Source organism: Myxine glutinosa, chromosome 6 (genome assembly GCF_964187855.1).
Source record: "Myxine glutinosa chromosome 6, kmMyxGlut1.1, whole genome shotgun sequence".
Classification (NCBI taxonomy): domain Eukaryota; kingdom Metazoa; phylum Chordata; class Myxini; order Myxiniformes; family Myxinidae; genus Myxine; species Myxine glutinosa.
In genome coordinates, this window is record NC_136266.1 from 85,398,134 (window position 1) to 85,417,489 (window position 19,356).

The 19,356-nt window shown below is 45.1% G+C and overlaps 1 protein-coding gene across 1 annotated transcript in view; it reads right to left on the reverse strand.

Annotated features, from left to right (window-relative positions):
• Nucleotides 1–19,356, reverse strand: part of LOC137430032 (ephrin type-A receptor 3) — a 493,848-nt gene that overhangs the window by 241,847 nt on the left and 232,645 nt on the right. The window contains exon 5 of the mRNA XM_078780089.1: nucleotides 1,532–1,621. Within this exon, the coding sequence (XP_078636215.1) occupies nucleotides 1,532–1,621 (90 nt within the window). The remainder of the gene's footprint in view (nucleotides 1–1,531; nucleotides 1,622–19,356) is intronic.

Consider the following 19,356-nt stretch of genomic DNA (forward strand, 5'->3'; position numbering starts at 1 on the left):
AAAAATGATGATTTTGGAAGGCTGACCTTCAGTTGACCTTTGACCTTTTGACCTAAAAAATAGTTAGTTTCCCTATTTAGTGACTCAATGTGCAAATGCTGTTCAATTTTCAAGTCAATTCGATGAAAATAGAGGATTTTAGAAATTTGGCCTATGTTGACCGTTTGGCCTATGTTGACCTCAAGAATACTTGGTGGTTGAATTCAGTGACCAGATGTGCAAGTCCTCTCCAAATTTCAAGTCAATTGGATGAAAATTGAGGATTTTAGAAATTTGGCCTATGTTGACCATTTGGCCTATGTTGACTTCAAAAATTCTTGGTGGTTGAATTCAATGACCAGATATGCAAGTCCTCTTCAAATTTCAAGTCAATCGGATGAAAATTGAGGATTTTAGAAATTTAGCAAAGTTGGTGACCTTTGGCCTATGTTGACCTTTTGACCTATTGACCCCAACACAATAGGCTTCTGGCATTTGACCAACTCTACCACTTGGTGAAGTTTGGTGAAGATCGGTTGAAAATTGTGACCTGTAGGCCGGTGACAAACTAACAGAGTCACAAACACAACCGACCAATATACTTGAAAAATCTTCGATTTTGCAAGTAATGAACTTTATACCAACATTTCATGATGTTTTAGTAAAAATTATTTTAACATACAGATTACAGTTATAATTATATAATTAACACCTTTTACTTTAATGACCATTGCCGATTACAGATCACATCACGTACGTTTTCCAAGTATGAAAGGGTATCTCCACAAAAAGGAAAGACGGGTTTGTAAAAACAAGGCAGCCAAGAACAATTGAAACATTTTAATGATTGCACATGCCAACTCTCACTTCGTTTCTCACAACGAGGTTGTGACAAACAGTTATATGAGAACATTCATCTGACAAATCGATTATATAAATGAGCGTTAAACAACAACAGACTATTAAAAGTTGCGATAATTTTGGTTATGATTCACAATTTAAATCACAATGCTTGGAAAGTATCAGTCGATATTATGTTTCTGGGCCATTTTTACATAAATCGGTGAATTATCACACATTTACCCTGCATTGAAAATCAATGAACTGTTCTCACTCATGAATTAGTCAGTAGGGAATTAAATGACCGAGTAAATTAGGCTGAATTCCCATTTCCTCAAATTGGGTTCTAATTTGTCTCGACATCCACTTGGAGTTGGATTCCATAAACCACAAGAGTTTTGCAGGACCCATTTGTTTGGTATATATTTCTTAATAAAAATCGAAAGGATGAAGGTTTAAAATTTTGTGTGGATTTTTGATTTGAGGTCATTGCAAGATCAGGAATGAATGCAGGTCGCTGATATTTAACAGGAGAAATTTCCCCTCAATTGCCCAATTTGTTGTACAACTTGAGGGTTAAACCCCCAAATTAATTTAAACTTCAAGTGAAAACATGGAAACTTTCATTTGCAGAAAACATTCGACACTCTTCAATTAGGAAGTCGGATATAATATTGTTGTCTTTAATAAAAATGACATAAGACGAGCCTACCTGGAAGGCGAGATAGAATCCTCTGCGTGTAAGAGGTCCCACGTCCCGCACCTCAGTGTTGAGTTTCATAACTCTACCTCCCAAATCCACCTGGTGACGAAAGAATCATTGACATCATCAGAAACATTACACACATCTGTGATGTTCATTTTTGCAAATTCGTGATCAGAATTCTTATACAGCAACAAAAACTATTCCCTCTCTCGATCTCTCTGAGACTATTATATCATTCTAAAATTACAGCACTTTACATCGCTCTGAGGAACCCACTTCAATAACAGTGTTAACTCTCACTCGAGCATCGATTTCCAGAAGCTGGGATTTGACGGACATGTAGTCTCAAAATTCTCTTCTCTAAAACGTGTGACTATCATCACGATCAATCTCCCTAAAGCAGCAAAATCAATTCTGTGAAAAATGAAGAAAAAAAACTCAAATAAACCCACAAAATAAAGAGGTTGCTCAATTTCCATCTTTTCTCCCAACCGATTCCTCCATGTCATGACGTTGTATGTCGAATCCTAACTGGCGGTAATTTACTTAGAAAGCTCAAGATAAGTCTGAGCTCCTCTAAAGCATAGATGCCCCTGGAAAGATTGTGCTTGTGGGTATTCAAATCATCGGTGGCGAAGAGTAAAAAAAGAAGGTTTAAACAGCAAGTTCAGACCATCATGGTGTTTTATAGATTGTTAAAAAGGTACTTTTTTACGCAAGACTGAGGGTCATGGAAGAGTGAGATGGTTGGTAAAAAGGAATTGGACTGACAATTTGACAGGGGGGGTCACAGTTGTTGGACTCAGCAAGAAGGGGAATGGACTAACAGGAAGAGAGGAGAGATAGAGGAGGGGAGGAAACACAGTAACCTGTAAGCAAGCAGCTTGGGATTGGTAGGGTCAATGATGGCAGAAAGAATTGCAGATAGGGATGAGGGATGAGATGATATGCTGATGTACCACCTGCTTGAAGCCCAGAGGGAAGAGTGGGACTGATCACCCTTAGGATGTTGATTTCACAAACAGGAGAGAAGAGGAACAAAAGAGTGCAGGCCTCGATTTTGGCCTGCACTCTTTTGTTCGTGTGCAGTAAGCCTCGATTTTGGCCTGCACTCTTTTGTTCGTGTGCAGTAAGCCTCGATTTTGGCCTGCACTCTTTTGTTCGCGTGCAGTAAGCCTCGATTTTGGGAGTTGAACCAAAGGGTACTTGAGCTAAAGCAAACTTCTGGCAATCGAACAAGTTTTCAGGCCGAAATAAATTTGTTTTAAATTTAGACAATGAAGGAACCGACGGACATCACATGTTGCAAATATCGATGGACGACACTGACGATTTACATTCAATCCATTATGTGAGAAGCAGACTGACATGGTAAGTCTTGCTTTATCCAGAGATGTCGAATCCATTCAACTATATCACAATACGCACCGAAATAATAGCTCATTGTGCCAGTTTAAGCCAAGGGGATTCCTCAATTTCAAGCAGCAATAATTCAGCTTCACTAAGTGTGCCCGTGACGATTTGGCAACGCATCAAACAAGATTTCTGCTCATTTGTAGTGTCAAGCTCCACAAATGATGGCAGATCAATTCTGCTCTTTGGCTCATTGTGTGGCCACGTGATTTACCACCATGCCTCGTTTTCCTAAATGAAGTGACAGGCGCATGAAAGTGCAAATCACACGCTGATGGGAAAATATTACACCAGACAAATACATCCCCGCAATCTTCAACGCCGGGGTTCGCGAAAGCGATCAATTATGCTGCAGAGGAGGGCACTTTGGCATTGAAAACAAATGATGAAGAATACAAGATGAATTGGCACACAAATAAAGAAGAAATTAGATATCGAATTTTTCAGCAACTAAGATTTGCCAATATGTTTGACTACGGCGCATTTTTTTTTAATTCAAAGGGCCATTTCTCCGAGGAGGTCTATGCATTATTCACCGAAAGTAACATCCATCGGGAGGTACATGGCTGCCTGAGCCGCAATCCGAGGCCACAAATCCGGCTAATTTTGCTGCTGGCATTAGGAGAGTCCATGGCGTCACGTTTTTAATGCCCCCTAGGGTAGTGGTTCCTGCCGAGTTTTTATCTTTATGGTTCCTCTTGCTCTCTCAGGGGTCATTGGTTGAGATTTACGAGTGGATGGCGAATCGGTGCGATGTATGGAGCGGGCATACACTACTCGGGCAAGTGGGTCATTTTAAACATGCATACCACAGGACTCCTTTGGAATCCACTTTTAGTGGACCACGCAGCCTTTTTGAGCAACCTACGTCCCCTTTTTGAAGCAATGTTTTATGGCCGGATGCCCTTCATGCCGCCAACCCTGTTAGTCGCCTCTTGCGACACAGGGAATTACCAGTGAGCTGGTACTCAATTTGCCGACCTCAGAAGGATGACAGGCTGAATCACCCCCCTGGCGTTAATTCAGCGATCACCGGGATTCAAACCCAGGATCCTGGGATCCCAAGCCAGCACACTAACCGCTAAGCCAATACCAGGCTCTGCATACCACAGGACTCCTTTGGAGTCACAGAAAAAGAAAAAGAAAAAAAACAGAGTGACATTTGAAACCTCTGGAAAGAATCTGACATAAGTTTTGTTTGCCTGGTCGGGGGAGAGTCACATCTTTCGTGTTCAATTTGCTCTACTTGATTTTGCTGTTAGTGTTGAGCTACCAAATGCTCCGAAGGACATTGTTTTGTTAGCCAATTGTGAAAAGGATACTTGGTTGCCATTGGGTGTATCCACGTGCCTATCATGTGTTTTAGAGCATATAAGTAAAGATGTAATCAAGTGATATTTCCATGTTGCTTTGCCTCCAAATGCGTTGTCAATGGATGATGCATCATGCCACTCTCTGGAGAGGATAATGGCTGTTATTTTTACACTTGTTGCACAAATAATGAACCTTCAAATACTAACCAATCATAATCATATGGATGTCGACGTTTTGTACTTGTTCGACCCATCACTGCTCTCCCCATTTAGCTATTCTATTCGAATGTCTCACACTTTGGTCACGTCGATGCCTCTTCGTGTTAGGCACTTCATAAGCTCAAAATGTAATATCGTTTTCCCCACATTCATTTTGTTTTCACAAAACTTTCTTCTCATCCTCCATTATCTATTTCCTTCGCAGACAACTCCTCATGTCCCATACGGTGTTTTTACATGTCTCGGTTTTCCCATAAATCTACCGGCACTTTGTCGTCAATTTGACGCAGTCCTTCTTTGCTGTCTCTCCCTCACTGCCTCTTCATCAACAACAGCCGTCCTTTATTCAATCTCTGACCGGCCGATCCGTCTCGCTGTGTGTACCGGACAACATCCCGCGTTGGATGCTGCACAGACTCTGCAAGTGCTGACGGTGCAGGAGATGAGCTTGGGAGGGTATTGAATCCATCGGCTTCCCATGTACTTACCACCATTTTAAAATCCTCAATTCCGAACTCATTCGCACAGCACTGCAGTTTCCACAACTGCTGCAAGATTTGAATGAGCTTTCCTCTAACATTACGTTTATTAAAATAAAAAAAAACACCTTTATTGCAAATTTTCTGCTCTTCCAGAAAGGAGTGTACACTTCGCACGACGGAAGCACACCAGATGGGTGGCTTATCTTGCAATGAACTGATGGAGTTTGTAACAAGCCTTACTTGTTACCCTGCGCTCGCGAAGCGAAAAGCGGGGTTAAGCATTCAGTTACGTACGTGTCTGCATTTCAGTAAAGTAAAGTGTGTGCCGTGTCTGCATTTGAAAAATTCCTTTTCTTGGCAACCGTGGGTCCGATTGACATGAAATTTTCACCGTAGGAGGGCATCCTCCTGTAGAATATTTCAGTGAATATTATGACGTCATATGTCACGTGGTACAGGCGCCATCTTGGGAAAAAAAAGTTACACCTATATATCTCCCAAACCGCTCAATGGAAAAAATGGAAACATAGCTCATTGTCAAGTACTCACCATGGGGAATAAGCTATTTTGATGATGATGTCACCGGTGCCTTCATTATGACGTCAAAATTCGACAAGTACAACACTTGATCTGAACAGTATGAAAAAAAATTTCCTCTGCAACTGTTAGTCCGATTGGCACAACATTTTCAGAATATGAGTGGCTCCTCCTGTGGAATTTTTAAAATGATAATTATGACATCATCTCACGTGGTACAGATGCCATCTTGGAGAAATCGAAAAAAGGTTGCACCTCTATATCTCGTAAACCGCTCCATGGAAAAAAAAATGAAACATGGCTCATTATCAAGTACTCCGCTTGGGGAATAAGATATAGTGATGATGATGCCATCGGTACTTTAATTATGACGTCATAATTCGACAAGAACAATGCTTGATTCGATTAGTATGAATTTTTTTCTCTGCAATTCTTGGTCCGATTGACACGAAATTTTCACCATAGGAGGGCCTCCTCCTGTAGAATATTTCAATTTTTTTTTTTTTTTTGTATACAAGATCGAGGCTCGTGAAAGAGCTAACATTAATCACACAAAAAGACAAACCGACACACAAAACACAAAAAACAAGGGGAGCGGCAGACAAGATGGGGAGAGGGGGAAGGACACAAAAGAGAGGGGGAAGAGGGGGAAGGACACAAACACAACATTTGAGAGCAGGGACATCGGGAGGACTTGGGGGGAGGTGGGAGAGGATTAAAACATGAACACTGCAAGGACTCTGGGGTGAATTACCGGGGGTAGAAAAGATCAAGGTTTGCGATGGGGGAAGATAAGAGATGGTGGTGAACAGCTGTTTTAAAGACCTGGAGGGGGGAGTGGGATTGAAGGGAGTGGGGGAGTTTGTTCCAGAGGCGGGAGAAAAGGGGAATGAAAGAGTGAAGGTGAGCAGAGAGCCTAGACTTTGGCAGTTTAACCATAAGAGGGTTGCAGGCAGATCTTGTGCGACCTGAAAGAATATTGGGGGGACAGAGCACAGAGAGCGCTGGGGGAGCAAGGCCGGAGAGGAGTCGGTAGAAGACAGAAAGACCACCAACCTGCCTGCGGTGAGTGAGTGAAAGGCCCTCGGCGTTGACTACATCGCAGGAGATTCCAATGATTCTGAAAGCTTTGGCCTCAACAGCGTGAAGCCGAGCAAGGTGTGAGGCAGGAGCACCAGCCCAGAGGGGGGAACAGTATTCCATTGAGCTGCGGATGAAAGCCTTGTATGTGGTGAGGAGCTCAGGTGTGCCAAGGAAGGACTTCGCACGACGGAGGATGCCCAGTCGGCGACTGGCTTTGGAGGCCAGCTTGGAAATGTGGTTTTCCCAAGAAAGATCATGGCAGATAGTGAGACCCAAAAGCTTGAGCGACAGAACTTCTTGGAGAGGATTGTTGAGAAAGTAGATGGGAGGGTTGTCCAGTCGGTCCTTTCGGAGAGACATTGTAAGAGTGTGAGATTTGTCAGGATTGAAAGACATGTTCCACTTGTTTGACCAGTCTGTGATTTTGTCCAGGTCTGCAGAGAGTGAGGAGGCTGCAGACTGCCGATCTGAGGGATGAGGAATGGAGCGACAGAGAGTAGAGTCGTCAGCAAAGAGATAGAGAGGATTTTCAAGAGAGTCAGAGAGATCATTGATGAAGACCAGAAAAAGCACAGGCCCCAGAACACTACCTTGGGGAACTCCAGCCTGAACAGGAAGAGGAGATGAGAGAAACCCATTCAGGGCCACACGTTGACTACGACCAGAGAGGAAGTCCGCCAGCCATGCGTGGAGATTTCCATGGATACCAAAGGAGGAGAGTTTGGAGAGCAGAGCAGGGTGCCAGACCGTATCGAAGGCACGTGAAATGTCAAGGGAGACAGCTCTAATTTCCTGTTTGGCGTTGAGGACCTCCATCCATTGTTGAGAAAGCAGAAGCAGCATGTCCAGAGTAGAGTGACCAGGTCTGAAACCAAATTGATGATCAGAGATCAAGCCATTGGAGAAGAGGAAAGATTTAATATCTGAAGCAATGATGGATTCCATGACTTTGATGATAATTGAGAGAAGGCTGATTGGTCTGTAGTTGCTGGGATCTGTTTTTGCACCTTTTTTGTGCAAAGCGGTGATGTTGGCTGATTTCCAAGCAGATGGCAGATGACCTTGAGCAAAAGAGAGGGTGAAGAGAACAGAAAGAGGGAGTGAAAGAGCAGAAGAACATGATTTTAGGACCCGTGGGCTGATGCCGTCAGGACCAGTTGCAGAATCAGAGTCGAGGGTTGACAGAAACTTTTCCACCTTGTCAGGAGGAAAGGACACAGAGTCCAGGAGCAGCTGGGTACGACTGGGTACGGTGGGTACAGAGAGAGATGGGTTTGGGACACAAGATTTAGAGGCAAACACAGAGTTGAGGCATTCAGCTTTTTCACGTGCGGAGTCAGCCGTTAAGCCGTTTGAGGTGAGGGAGGGGGAACAAACACCAGAAACAGATTTGACCAGACGCCACCAGGATTTGGAAGAGGGAGACAGATAAGAGAGTTCGGTCTTGAGAATGGTGAGATATTGTTTCCTGGCTCTCCTGAGGGTGGACACACACTTGTTTCGGGCTTTGTGAAAGGAAATGAGATTTCCTTCCGTTGGATTTGCTTTCCAGGAGACGAAAGCAAGTTGTTTCAGGGCAACAGCCTCACCACAAGATTCCGTGTACCATGGACGGGAGGAAGGGTATGACAACTGAAGACGAGATGGTATAAATCTGTGCATGAGAGAGAGCAATTTACTTTGAAAGAATTCCCAGGATGAGTTGATGTCAGAGGCGGTAGAGATGGGAGACCAGTCCAGATGATTGATGGCTGCTTGAAGACCGTGCCAGTTGGCCTGAGTGAAATGCCAGACTCGTCGACGCTGAGGAGGCTCTCTGAGAATGGTCAGAGAGATGTCCACTTTGACAAGCACATGATCAGATGAGCCGATTGGAGCAGAAGAAGAGCAGCAGACATTTTCAGGGAAGTTTGTCATAACCAAATCCAGAAGAGAAGATGCTCCGTTGACTGAGATCTGGGTTGGGAAATTGACAGATTGTGTCAGTCCCAGTGAGTCGCAGAAGTCCTTTGCTGAAGAGCCATGGCTGGTGAGAGAGGTACCCACACCCAGCCAACTGGCATGGTGACAATTGAAATCACCACATATGAGGAAGAGAGAGTTGGGATGGGTAGATAGAAGTTGGTCCATATTATCAGATGATTATTATGACGTCATAGGTCACGTGGAACAGGCACCATCTTGGAAAAGCTTTGCACCTCTATCTCTGAAACCACTCCATGGAAAAAAATTGAGACCTGGCTTATTGTCACCGACTCCCCATGGGGAATAAGATATGTTAATGATGATGTCATCGGTGCCTTCGTTATGATGTCATAATTCGACAAATACAACACTTATCCATCCGATCATTATTTTAAAAAATTCAGCAACTGTTGGTCTCATGGACACAAATTTTTCACCACAGGAGCGCCTCCTCCTTTAGAATATTTTAATGATAATAATGACGTCATGTTTCATGTGGTACAGGCGCCATCTTGGAAAAACCGAAAAACGTTGCACCTTTATATCTCCAAAATCGCTCTATGGGAAAAGTTGAAACACGGTTCATTGTAAATAACTCCATATGGGGAATAGGTGTTAACGATGACGTCATTGGTGCCATAATTATGACGTCATAATTCGACAGGGAAAACGTTTAGTCTGATCAGTTTGAAATTGATTGAGCATGATCTATGCAACAATTATTTAGAGAATATAAATTTATGATGTCATCGCTCACGTGGTCTGGCAGCCATATCGGATCAAAAAAAAAACAATGTTCTAAAACAGAAGAGTTGGTTTACACCAAGTTGACTGCGCAGGGTAGGTATTCTATGAATACCATCTTGTTCTACCAGCATCCAAATATGCATGGTAATGGAAATGCCATTGCCTTTGGAAAGATTCCCAGCTCCATAAGCGTGACCCACCTCTAAAACGGTCGTCTCATAAACACAGCAATGCTCGTCCTGAAATAAAATCGATTATTTCTCATGAAATCTGAAAAAATATGTTGAAATTTCATACGATCTCATCATAATAATTGTAAGGGAATGTTTTCGTTATGGCAGGTGTAAGATTTGTACCACATTGTGGTCTTCATCTGGTAATATGCAGGCAACATATGCCAGGTGTTATCTACCTCTTCCTACTCAAAGAGGAAGGGGTGAGGGGTCAGTATATTTTATTGTGTTTATCATTGACGTGTTATGTTGTACATGCTGGAAAGGTGGGTGGGCCTGAATTCAAAATGTCGCTGGCTAACATAATGCACACGTGTGTCAATATGTAAGTAGGGAGGACAGGCGTGTGGGGGAGAGCCCCTGCAAGAATGAGGAAAAAGATAGGATGACAGAGATTGGGGGAGAATTGAAGGGAAGAGGGAGAGGTTGGAGGAGGGAAGGGTTGCGGATAGGTAAAAGTTGGCAGAGTGTGTGGCTGCTTATTGCTTATTACATATTTAACCCAAATTATTGAATACCTGCATTTTCAAAGCAGGTGATTAAATTTTCATATCACTGATGATTGGCAAATCAATTGGTACAGTTCACAGACATAATAAGACACACCTCATTTACAACTCTTAGAAACAGAAATTAATGAATTGCTGTCTCAGAGCCTCAATGAATTCCCTCCAAGCTTTATTCTTGAACAGGACCACGTTACACTTCAAATGTCTGTTTCCAAGTGCTCTGATCTGGATCAGTGTATGCAGATCTAGTATGCAGATCTGGATCCGGATCTTCCCCAAAATTAAATCAATTCGTCCATGTCAAATGCCCAACCTGTCCACCAAGTTTTGTCTGAATCCGTCCATAACTTAGAGATATCCTGCTCATAGACAGACACACAAATAGGGGTGAAAAAGTAACGTCCATCCACCTACGGTGGTGGAGGTAGCAATGCACATACACACAAAATGTACCTTGCTCACAATATTTCATGACGGCAACTTGCAATAGCAAAGACCAGTTCAGTCAGTCCGCGTGTGAATGTAATTGTGCAATCACTGCTGTTTACATACGTAAATATGAGGACAAAACTTATTGTCTTCCACGTATACGTAATACGCAGAAGTGCATTGATTGCTCGGGGGTGGAAAAGGGCATCATTTTGGCAATAGTTTGTAAAATCTGTGTGCAATCCGTTTAAATCCAAGCATTTATCTTGAGGATTACTATAGGACTTCCTTGAAGGCCCCAATCTTTCTACCTCCTTGTGGGGTCGGCCAGGTGAGGTTTTTGGCACGAGTCTTTAACGACCCGGCTGGCCAGGCCTGACGATCAACTGAAGGTGGAAGCAATTTTGAATTTGTTTACGGTGCCGGTGAAGACTCGCCTACTCTTTGTGAAATACGCGGTGGGATATTTAACATCGAACAACAACTGATGCTTGTAGACGGAACACCCAGTTGAATGTCTAATCTCGTGAGGGAAGTTGCACCATCCGATGCACCACTCTGCATCGCAGTTGCCATCTGCGATTGGTAATTATGACATGCCATAATTATGGCACGTTGTCATCCAATCTGACAGTTCATAGTTGGGTCCGGGTTGGGAATCCAACCAAGATGAGACGTCTCAAAAGTAAGTGCGCTACCTCTGCACTACCCTGGCGGACAAAGCATCATGTCAAGGAGACAAAGGAAAATGGTCGGACAGACATGTATCTTATGGAACACATAACCTGACAGTTCAATATTAACCAAGAGATTCAGAAGGGCGGACATGGATTATGATGGAGTCCAACAAAAGACTACATGCACCAGACACATATGAAGGCATAAGTTATAAAGAAAACTACCTCCCTTATGATCATAAATCCGTACAAATAGAGGATGCTCTTGAATTGGCATGGTAAAAGTAAAGCAAAGGGCAAGTAATGTAATAAAGCAAAAGGGAACGACTCAGCCAAGAAGATGGTGTTCGTCCCATAAAACCTTTGTCCAGGGTCTCATGTATGTGATGGGTGGGCACAATGCCTCCGCCAACTCCACCAATGCAAGCACCAGGGCCGGTCAGGCAGGTACAGAGTAATGCCAGTGCTCAAACATGGTCATCAAATCAAACAGAGTGGATGAGTCAAAGAAACCATTTAGCTACACCAATAGAAACTGCCCCATGTTCACTCTGCCCTCTCATCTCCACTCCGACTGAGGTACACTGCAAGGTGCTCCACCAGTAAAAGCTACAGGCCAAAGCACGCCTACGGTGCTTGTCCATCGACAAAACAAAAGGATCGTATATAATCACAAAGAAAGACGGAGAGGTAGGGTGAAGGACAAATACCAGATCCGTGGGCCAAATGTGGCCACAAACTCAGCAAGTCATTAACCACCCCAAATACAATGTCGTTTTGTGTGTTCATGTACAAAATTCTTATTGTAGATGCCATTATACAGTATACACAGCAAACAATGCATTAGCTCAGACTCTAGGTCGGCGGTTCAATTCCGATGATGTCTGAGTGATACCAAAGACCTTAAAATGGCATGTGCTATTTCCTTGCTTGATTAGGAGAGAACAAAACCCCCCCATCGGTGAAACTCACAATTATAAAAAGTTTTTAGTGAACAACTGTTACGGATTTGTCACTTCCGTTGTTGTGGTTTTCATCTACTGTAAACATTTTTGGTTCCATGTACTATTATTTATTGTTATCGTTTAAGTGAAATAGAGATTACTGTTTTCAAAAGGTAAAAAAAGTTAGTGTTTTAAAAGAAACCGGAAACCGGATCGGGAAGGGACGAAGAAGAGGAAGAGGAAGAGGAAAAGCACCTCTCCACGCATGGCTGGCGGACTACCTCTCTGGTCGTAGTCAACGTGTGGCCCTGAATGGGTTTCTCTCATCTCCTCTTCCTGTTCAGGCTGGAGTTCCCCAAGGTAGTGTTCTGGGCCCTGTGCTTTTTCTGGTCTTCATCAATGATCTCTCTGACTCTCTTGAAAATCCTCTCTATCTCTTTGCTGACGACTCTACTCTCTGTCGCTCCATTCCTCATCCCTCAGATCGGCAGTCTGTAGCCTCCTCACTCTCTGCAGCCTCCTCACTCTCTGCAGACCTGGACAAAATCACAGACTGGGCAAACAAATGGAACATGTCTTTCAATCCTGATAAATCTCACACTCTTACGATGTCTCTCCGAAAAGACCGACTGGACAACCCTCCCATCCACTTTCTGAATAATCCTCTCCAAGAAGTTCTGTCACTCAAGCTTTTGGGTCTCACTATTCGCCATGATCTTTCCTGGGAAAACCACATTTCAAATCTGGCCTCCAAAGCCAGTCGCCGACTGGGCATCCTCCGTCGTGCGAAGTCCTTCCTTGGCACACCTGAGCTCCTTACCACATACAAGGCTTTCATCCTCAGCTCTATGGAATACTGCTCTCCCCTCTGGTCTGGTGCTCCTGCCTCACACCTAGCTCGTCTTCACGCTGTTGAAACCAAAGCGTTCAGAATCATTCGAATCTCCCGCGATGAAGCTAACTCCAAGGGCCTTTCACTCACTCACCACAGGCCGGTTGGTGGTCTTTCCGTCTTCTACCGACTCCTCTCTGGCCTTGCCCCCCCCCCCCAGCTCTCTCTGGGCTCTGTCCCCCAAATATTCCTACAGGTCGCACAAGATCTGCCTGCAACCCTCTTATGGTTAAACTGCCAAAATCAAGACTTTCTGCTCACCTTCACTCCTTCATTCCTCTTTTCTCCCGCCTCTGGAACAAACTCCCTCACTCTCTTCAATCCCACTCCACCCTCCAGGTCTTTAAAACAGCTGTTCACCACCATCTCTTATCCTCCCCCATCCAAAACCTTGATCTTTTCTACCCCCGCTAATTTCGGTCCACTTGTGTTTTATACCTCTCCCCCCCCCCCCCCCCCTTCCCACGCCTCCTCCCCCCAAGCCCTCTCCCTCCCACACTTCTCCCTGCTCTCAAATGTTGTGGTTGTGTGCTTCCCCTTCTCTCCCCATCTTGTCTTCCGCTCCCTCTTTTTGTATATTTTGTTTGTCTGGTTGATTTGTTTGTGAAATAAATGTTAGCTCTTTCACGAGCCTCGATTCAGTATACAAAAAAAAAAAAAAAAAAAAAAAGGAGGCGGAGCAAGTGAGGTCGGAGAAGGATCGAGCTGCTTTGAGGTCTGGAGCAAACGCTGGCGAACGGGGGCACTAGCGAACTTTGGGGTTTCCTGCGACAGAGTTGTTATCGCTGTGACAGATAAACCTGCGTGACAGGTTTTGCGGTTGATTCCGAAGAGAATCATTGGAGTGCCGTTACGTCTCGAGAATGGACCGTTGGCCGTTTTACCTCGCGACCGATTTTCGCATCGCTCCAGGTTTTTCACCTCGCTTCAACCATTTCAACGCATCCAGCCGTTAACCTGGTGTGTGTGTGTAACGTGGATTTTGAGTGGGAAATTGCGGTTCGCCGATTGGGAGCCGTTGAACGTCCATACCCAAAGGTGTGATTTCCCAACCGCTTCTTGAGGACACTTTTGCCTATCTTTGGCAGTGTGACTGTCAACCGAGCGGGATTCTGGTCTCGATACAACATCGTTCTGACGATTACTGGAGCGTGGATCGACTTTGGTTTGAAGCTGGGACAGAGACATTGGGAATGTTATTTTCGCTCACTTGAAGCACAGTGAGTTATATTGTACGAAACTGATGGTACCATCATAGGAATGATATATTGGTTGTACAATTGATTAATATTGTTGTTGTACTGTTATTCTTGTGTGACATTAATACAATACTTGTTTGTTGGTAACAATTGGTGTGGTTTCAACATTGATCTTTGACATACAGAATAACACATCTTTCTGCCATGACTCCTCTCGGGGCTCGGAGGTACACCGTGACCAGGGTTCGGGGAGGAGCTCGTAACACAACTGATAAACTTGATTTTTTAAAGATTGGCCAATTGAACATTGCAAAGAAACAATTTCCATTTGTGGACTCAGAGACAAACATATAGCATGTGGATCATCACAATATTGAGGTTATTAATCGTCGTTATTGAATGCATAATGGACCAGGATTCAATTACAAATTCTTCCATCTGGTTACAGTAATATTTTGGTGTGACAGTTCCAATGATGCAGTGCCCTCTGTAGGTTAGAGCAGAAATTTGTAATTTGTTCAGGATGCCTGCAATAACTTACCTGGTCTTAGGATATCTAGCTTACTACACCATGGGATCTTTAACATCCACCAACTAATGGTGACAGACGAGACACCCAGATAAACATCCATCCAAGGGACAGAAGAACACTTTATGTTGCAATGTCCTGCCTGCGAAGTACCACTCAGACACTTTATAGTCGCAGATTGAGATTAATGACATTCACAAGAGACCAAGATTCAGAGAGTGTACGTTACCAACATGTATGCTATAAGTTGAATGAGACTTGAAAAGGACGGCAAGATCATTTTTGTGACGGTGTGACTGAAATGTAAAATGGCGTCCTGCAGTGCTTTACCACAATAACCTACCAGGCCTCTGCACAAATAAGTCCAACAGCAGCTTGTTTCCTCAGCTTGCCATATCAGTAAAGAAGGCCAATTTGTCACCACAATGAAAATTGTCTTCACACATCTATATGTGCATCATGCTGGTATTTTGATGGAACATGCTCTTTCGACGGGCCTCGTCTTCACACGTTTCATGCTACAACCGCACTCTCTCCTCTCCATGTGGAACAGCTCCGCAAATCGCACAGAAAGGGTGGACAGGGGGATGCTAGAAGGTGGAGGGTGGAGAGAATCCTCGAATATAAACCCCATGATGCTGTCATTTTTTTTCTCAACTCTTACAGTTAACAGCTGGAGGCAGGATCAGGTGCAGGACAAAAGAACATCCAAGATACAGAGACAGCAAAGGAGTCATCCTATTCGTTACATCGACTCATAATGGCTTCCTATTTCATGTTTCAAACCCGTTCCTTCTCGGGATGACTTGAACTAAACCACCAGACCTGAAACATTGGGTTTCATGATACGATTCAGGTTTGTTACATGCGATACATAATCTGCTGTGATAACATGTTCCGGACTTATAATGTCGTTTCAAATTGTTTTTCATGATCGGCGAGTAAAGTTCCAGGCAAATCTTGCCGACGTTTACTTCCTCAACTCAAAATCCCCGCAGCCTAATCCTAAACCCGCGCAAACGGATTTGCAGAGAATACATGGCATGTTACCTTCATCGTAAGAAAATGGAAATGCTGCAAGTTATTTTCATTTTTACCTTGCGAAGCAGCACCACTTCCCAAAATGCCAAGAGCCCACAGACTCCCTGCATCCCCAGAGCTGGCAAACGAAAATAAATAAGATTCACTTTGTAGTTGATGTTTCTCAAATGAGAAATCTTCCGACCATCATCTCATCGACATCGTCAGCAAATCAGTTAAGTTGTACTTTTTTTTTCTTTTTTTTTTGGTTCCTTCTGATGATTTCAATGCAGTATTTGATTTTCTGCTTCATTACGATTGTACCATATCCTGATGCTGTGTGGACTCTGCTTCCCCGCTGATGGATCTCTGGTACATTGCAACTGTTGCTGCGTTTTTGCCTGAGGAAGAACTGCTGAAATCTATCTATCCAGGTTCTTCCCAACATCTTTATAGGGCTAGAGCTGGGAGTTAGGGCTCGGAGCTAGAGCAATGATTTAGGGCTAGGAGTTAGGGCCAGGAGGTAAGGGGAAGGAGCTATGGCTAGGAGTTATGGATAGGAGCTATGGCTAGGAGTTAGGGCTAGAAGTTAGGGATAGGAGCTAGGGCTCGGAGTTAGGGATAGGAGTTAGGGCAAGGAGCTAGGGCTAGGAGCTAGGGATAGGAGTTAGGGCAAGGAGCTAGAGCTAGGAGTTAGGGCTAGGAGTTAGGGCTAGGAGCTAGAGCTAGGAGTTAGAGATAGGAGCTAGGGCTAGGAGCTAGAGCAAGGATTTAGGGCTAGGAGTTAGGGCTAGGAGGTAAGGAGAAGGAGCTAGGGCTAGGAGTTAGGGATAGGAGCTAGGGCTAGGAGCTAGAGCTAGGAGTTAGGGCAAGGAGTAAGGGCTAGGAGGTAAGGAGAAGGAGCTAGAGCTAGGAGTTAGGGATAGGAGCTATGGCTAGGAGCTAGAGCGAGGAGTTAGGGCTAGGAGGTAAGGGGAAGGAGCTAGGGCTAGGAGTTAGGGATAGGAGCTAGGGCTAGGAGCTAGAGCAAGGATTTAGGGCTAGGAGTTAGGGCTAGGAGGTAAGGAGAAGGAGCTAGGGCTAGGAGTTAGGGCAAGGAGATAGGGCTAGGAGTTAGGGATAGGAGCTATGGCTAGAAGTTAGGGTTAGGAGCTATGGCTCGGAGCTAGGGCTAGGAGTTAGGGATAGGAGTTAGGGCAAGGAGCTAGGGCAAGGAGCTAGGGCTAGGAGTTAGGGATAGGAGTTAGGGCAAGGAGCTAGGGCTAGGAGTTAGGGCTAGGAGTTAGGGCTAGGAGTTAGGGCTAGGAGTTAGGGCTAGGAGTTAGGGCTAGGAGCTAGGGCTAGGAGTTAGGGCTAGGAGGTAAGGAGAAGGAGCTAGGGCTAGGAGTTAGGGCAAGGAGATGGGGCTAGGAGTTAGGGATAGGAGCTATGGCTAGAAGTTAGGGTTAGGAGCTATGGCTCGGAGCTAGGGCTAGGAGTTAGGGCAAGGAGTTAGGGCGAGGAGTTAGGGATAGGAGTTAGGGCAAGGAGTTAGGGCTAGGAGTTAGGGCTAGGAGCTATGGCTAGGAGTTAGGGATAGGAGCTAGGGCTAGGAGCTAGAGCAAGGATTTAGGGCTAGGAGTTAGGGCTAGGAGGTAAGGAGAAGGAGCTAGGGCTAGGAGTTAGGGATAGGAGCTAGGGCTAGGAGCTAGAGCTAGGAGTTAGGGCGAGGAGTAAGGGCTAGGAGGTAAGGAGAAGGAGCTAGAGCTAGGAGTTAGGGATAGGAGCTATGGCTAGGAGCTAGAGCGAGGAGTTAGGGCTAGGAGGTAAGGGGAAGGAGCTAGGGCTAGGAGTTAGGGATAGGAGCTAGGGCTAGGAGCTAGAGCAAGGATTTAGGGCTAGGAGTTAGGGCTAGGAGGTAAGGAGAAGGAGCTAGGGCTAGGAGTTAGGGCAAGGAGCTAGGGCTAGGAGTTAGGGCAAGGAGATAGGGCTAGGAGTTAGGGATAGGAGCTATGGCTAGAAGTTAGGGTTAGGAGCTATGGCTCGGAGCTAGGGCTAGGAGTTAGGGATAGGAGCTAGGGATAGGAGCTAGAGCAAGGATTTAGGGCTGGGAGTTAGGGCTAGGAGGTAAGGAGAAGGAGCTAGGGCTAGGAGTTAGGGATAATAGCTAGGGCTAGGAGCTAGAGCAAGGATTTAGGGCTAGGAGGTAAGGGGAAGGAGCTAGGGCTAGGAGTTAGGGCTAGGAGTTAGGGCTAGGAGTTAGGGCTAGGACTTAGGGCTAGGACTTAGGGCTAGGACTTAGGGCTAGGACTTAGGGCTAGGACTTAGGGCTAGGACTTAGGGCTAGGACTTAGGGCTAGGACTTAGGGCTAGGACTTAGGGCTAGGACTTAGGGCTAGGACTTAGGGCTAGGACTTAGGGCTAGGACTTAGGGCTAGGACTTAGGGCTAGGACTTAGGGCTAGGACTTAGGGCTAGGACTTAGGGCTAGGACTTAGGGCTAGGACTTAGGGCTAGGACTTAGGGCTAGGACTTAGGGCTAGGACTTAGGGCTAGGACTTAGGGCTAGGACTTAGGGCTAGGACTTAGGGCTAGGACTTAGGGCTAGGACTTAGGGCTAGGACTTAGGGCTAGGACTTAGGGCTAGGACTTAGGGCTAGGACTTAGGGCTAGGACTTAGGGCTAGGAGTTAGGGCTAGGAGTTAGGGCTAGGAGTTAGGGCTAGGAGTTAGGGCTAGGAGTTAGGGCTAGGAGTTAGGGCTAGGAGTTAGGGCAAGGAGTTAGGGCTAGGAGTTAGGGCCGCTCTTTCACTCCCTCTTTCTGTTCTCTTCACCCTCTCTTTTGCTCAAGGTCATCTGCCATCTGCTTGGAAATCAGCCAACATCACCGCTTTGCACAAAAAAGGTGCAAAAACAGATCCCAGCAACTACAGACCAATCAGCCTTCTCCCAATTATCAGCAAGGTCATGGAATCCATCATTGCTTCAGATATGAAATCTTTCCTCTTCTCCAATGGCTTGATCTCTGATCATCAATTTGGTTTCAGACCTGGGCACTCTACTCTGGACATGCTGCTTCTGCTTTCTCAACAATGGATGGAGGTCCTCAACGCCAAACAGGAAATTAGAGCTGTCTCCCTTGACATTTCACGTGCCTTCGATACGGTCTGGCACCCTGCTCTGCTCACCAAACTCTCCTCCTTTGGTATCCATGGAAATCTCCACGCATGGCTGGCGGACTTCCTCTCTGGTCGTAGTCAACGTGTGGCCCTGAATGGGTTTCTCTCATCTCCTCTTCCTTTTCAGGCTGGAGTTCCCCAAGGTAGTGTTCTGGGCCCTGTGCTTTTTCTTGTCTTCATCAATGATCTCTCTGACACTCTTGAAAATCCTCTCTATCTCTTTGCTGACGACTCTACTCTCTGTCGCTCCATTCCTCATCCCTCAGATCGGCAGTCTGCAGCCTCCTCACTCTCTGCAGACCTGGACAAAATCACAGACTGGGCAAACAAATGGAACATGTCTTTCAATCCTGATAAATCTCACACTCTTACGATGTCTCTCCGAAAAGACCGACTGGAAAACCCTCCCATCCACTTTCTGAATAATCCTCTCCAAGAAGTTCTGTCACTCAAGCTTTTGGGTCTCACTATTTGCCATGATCTT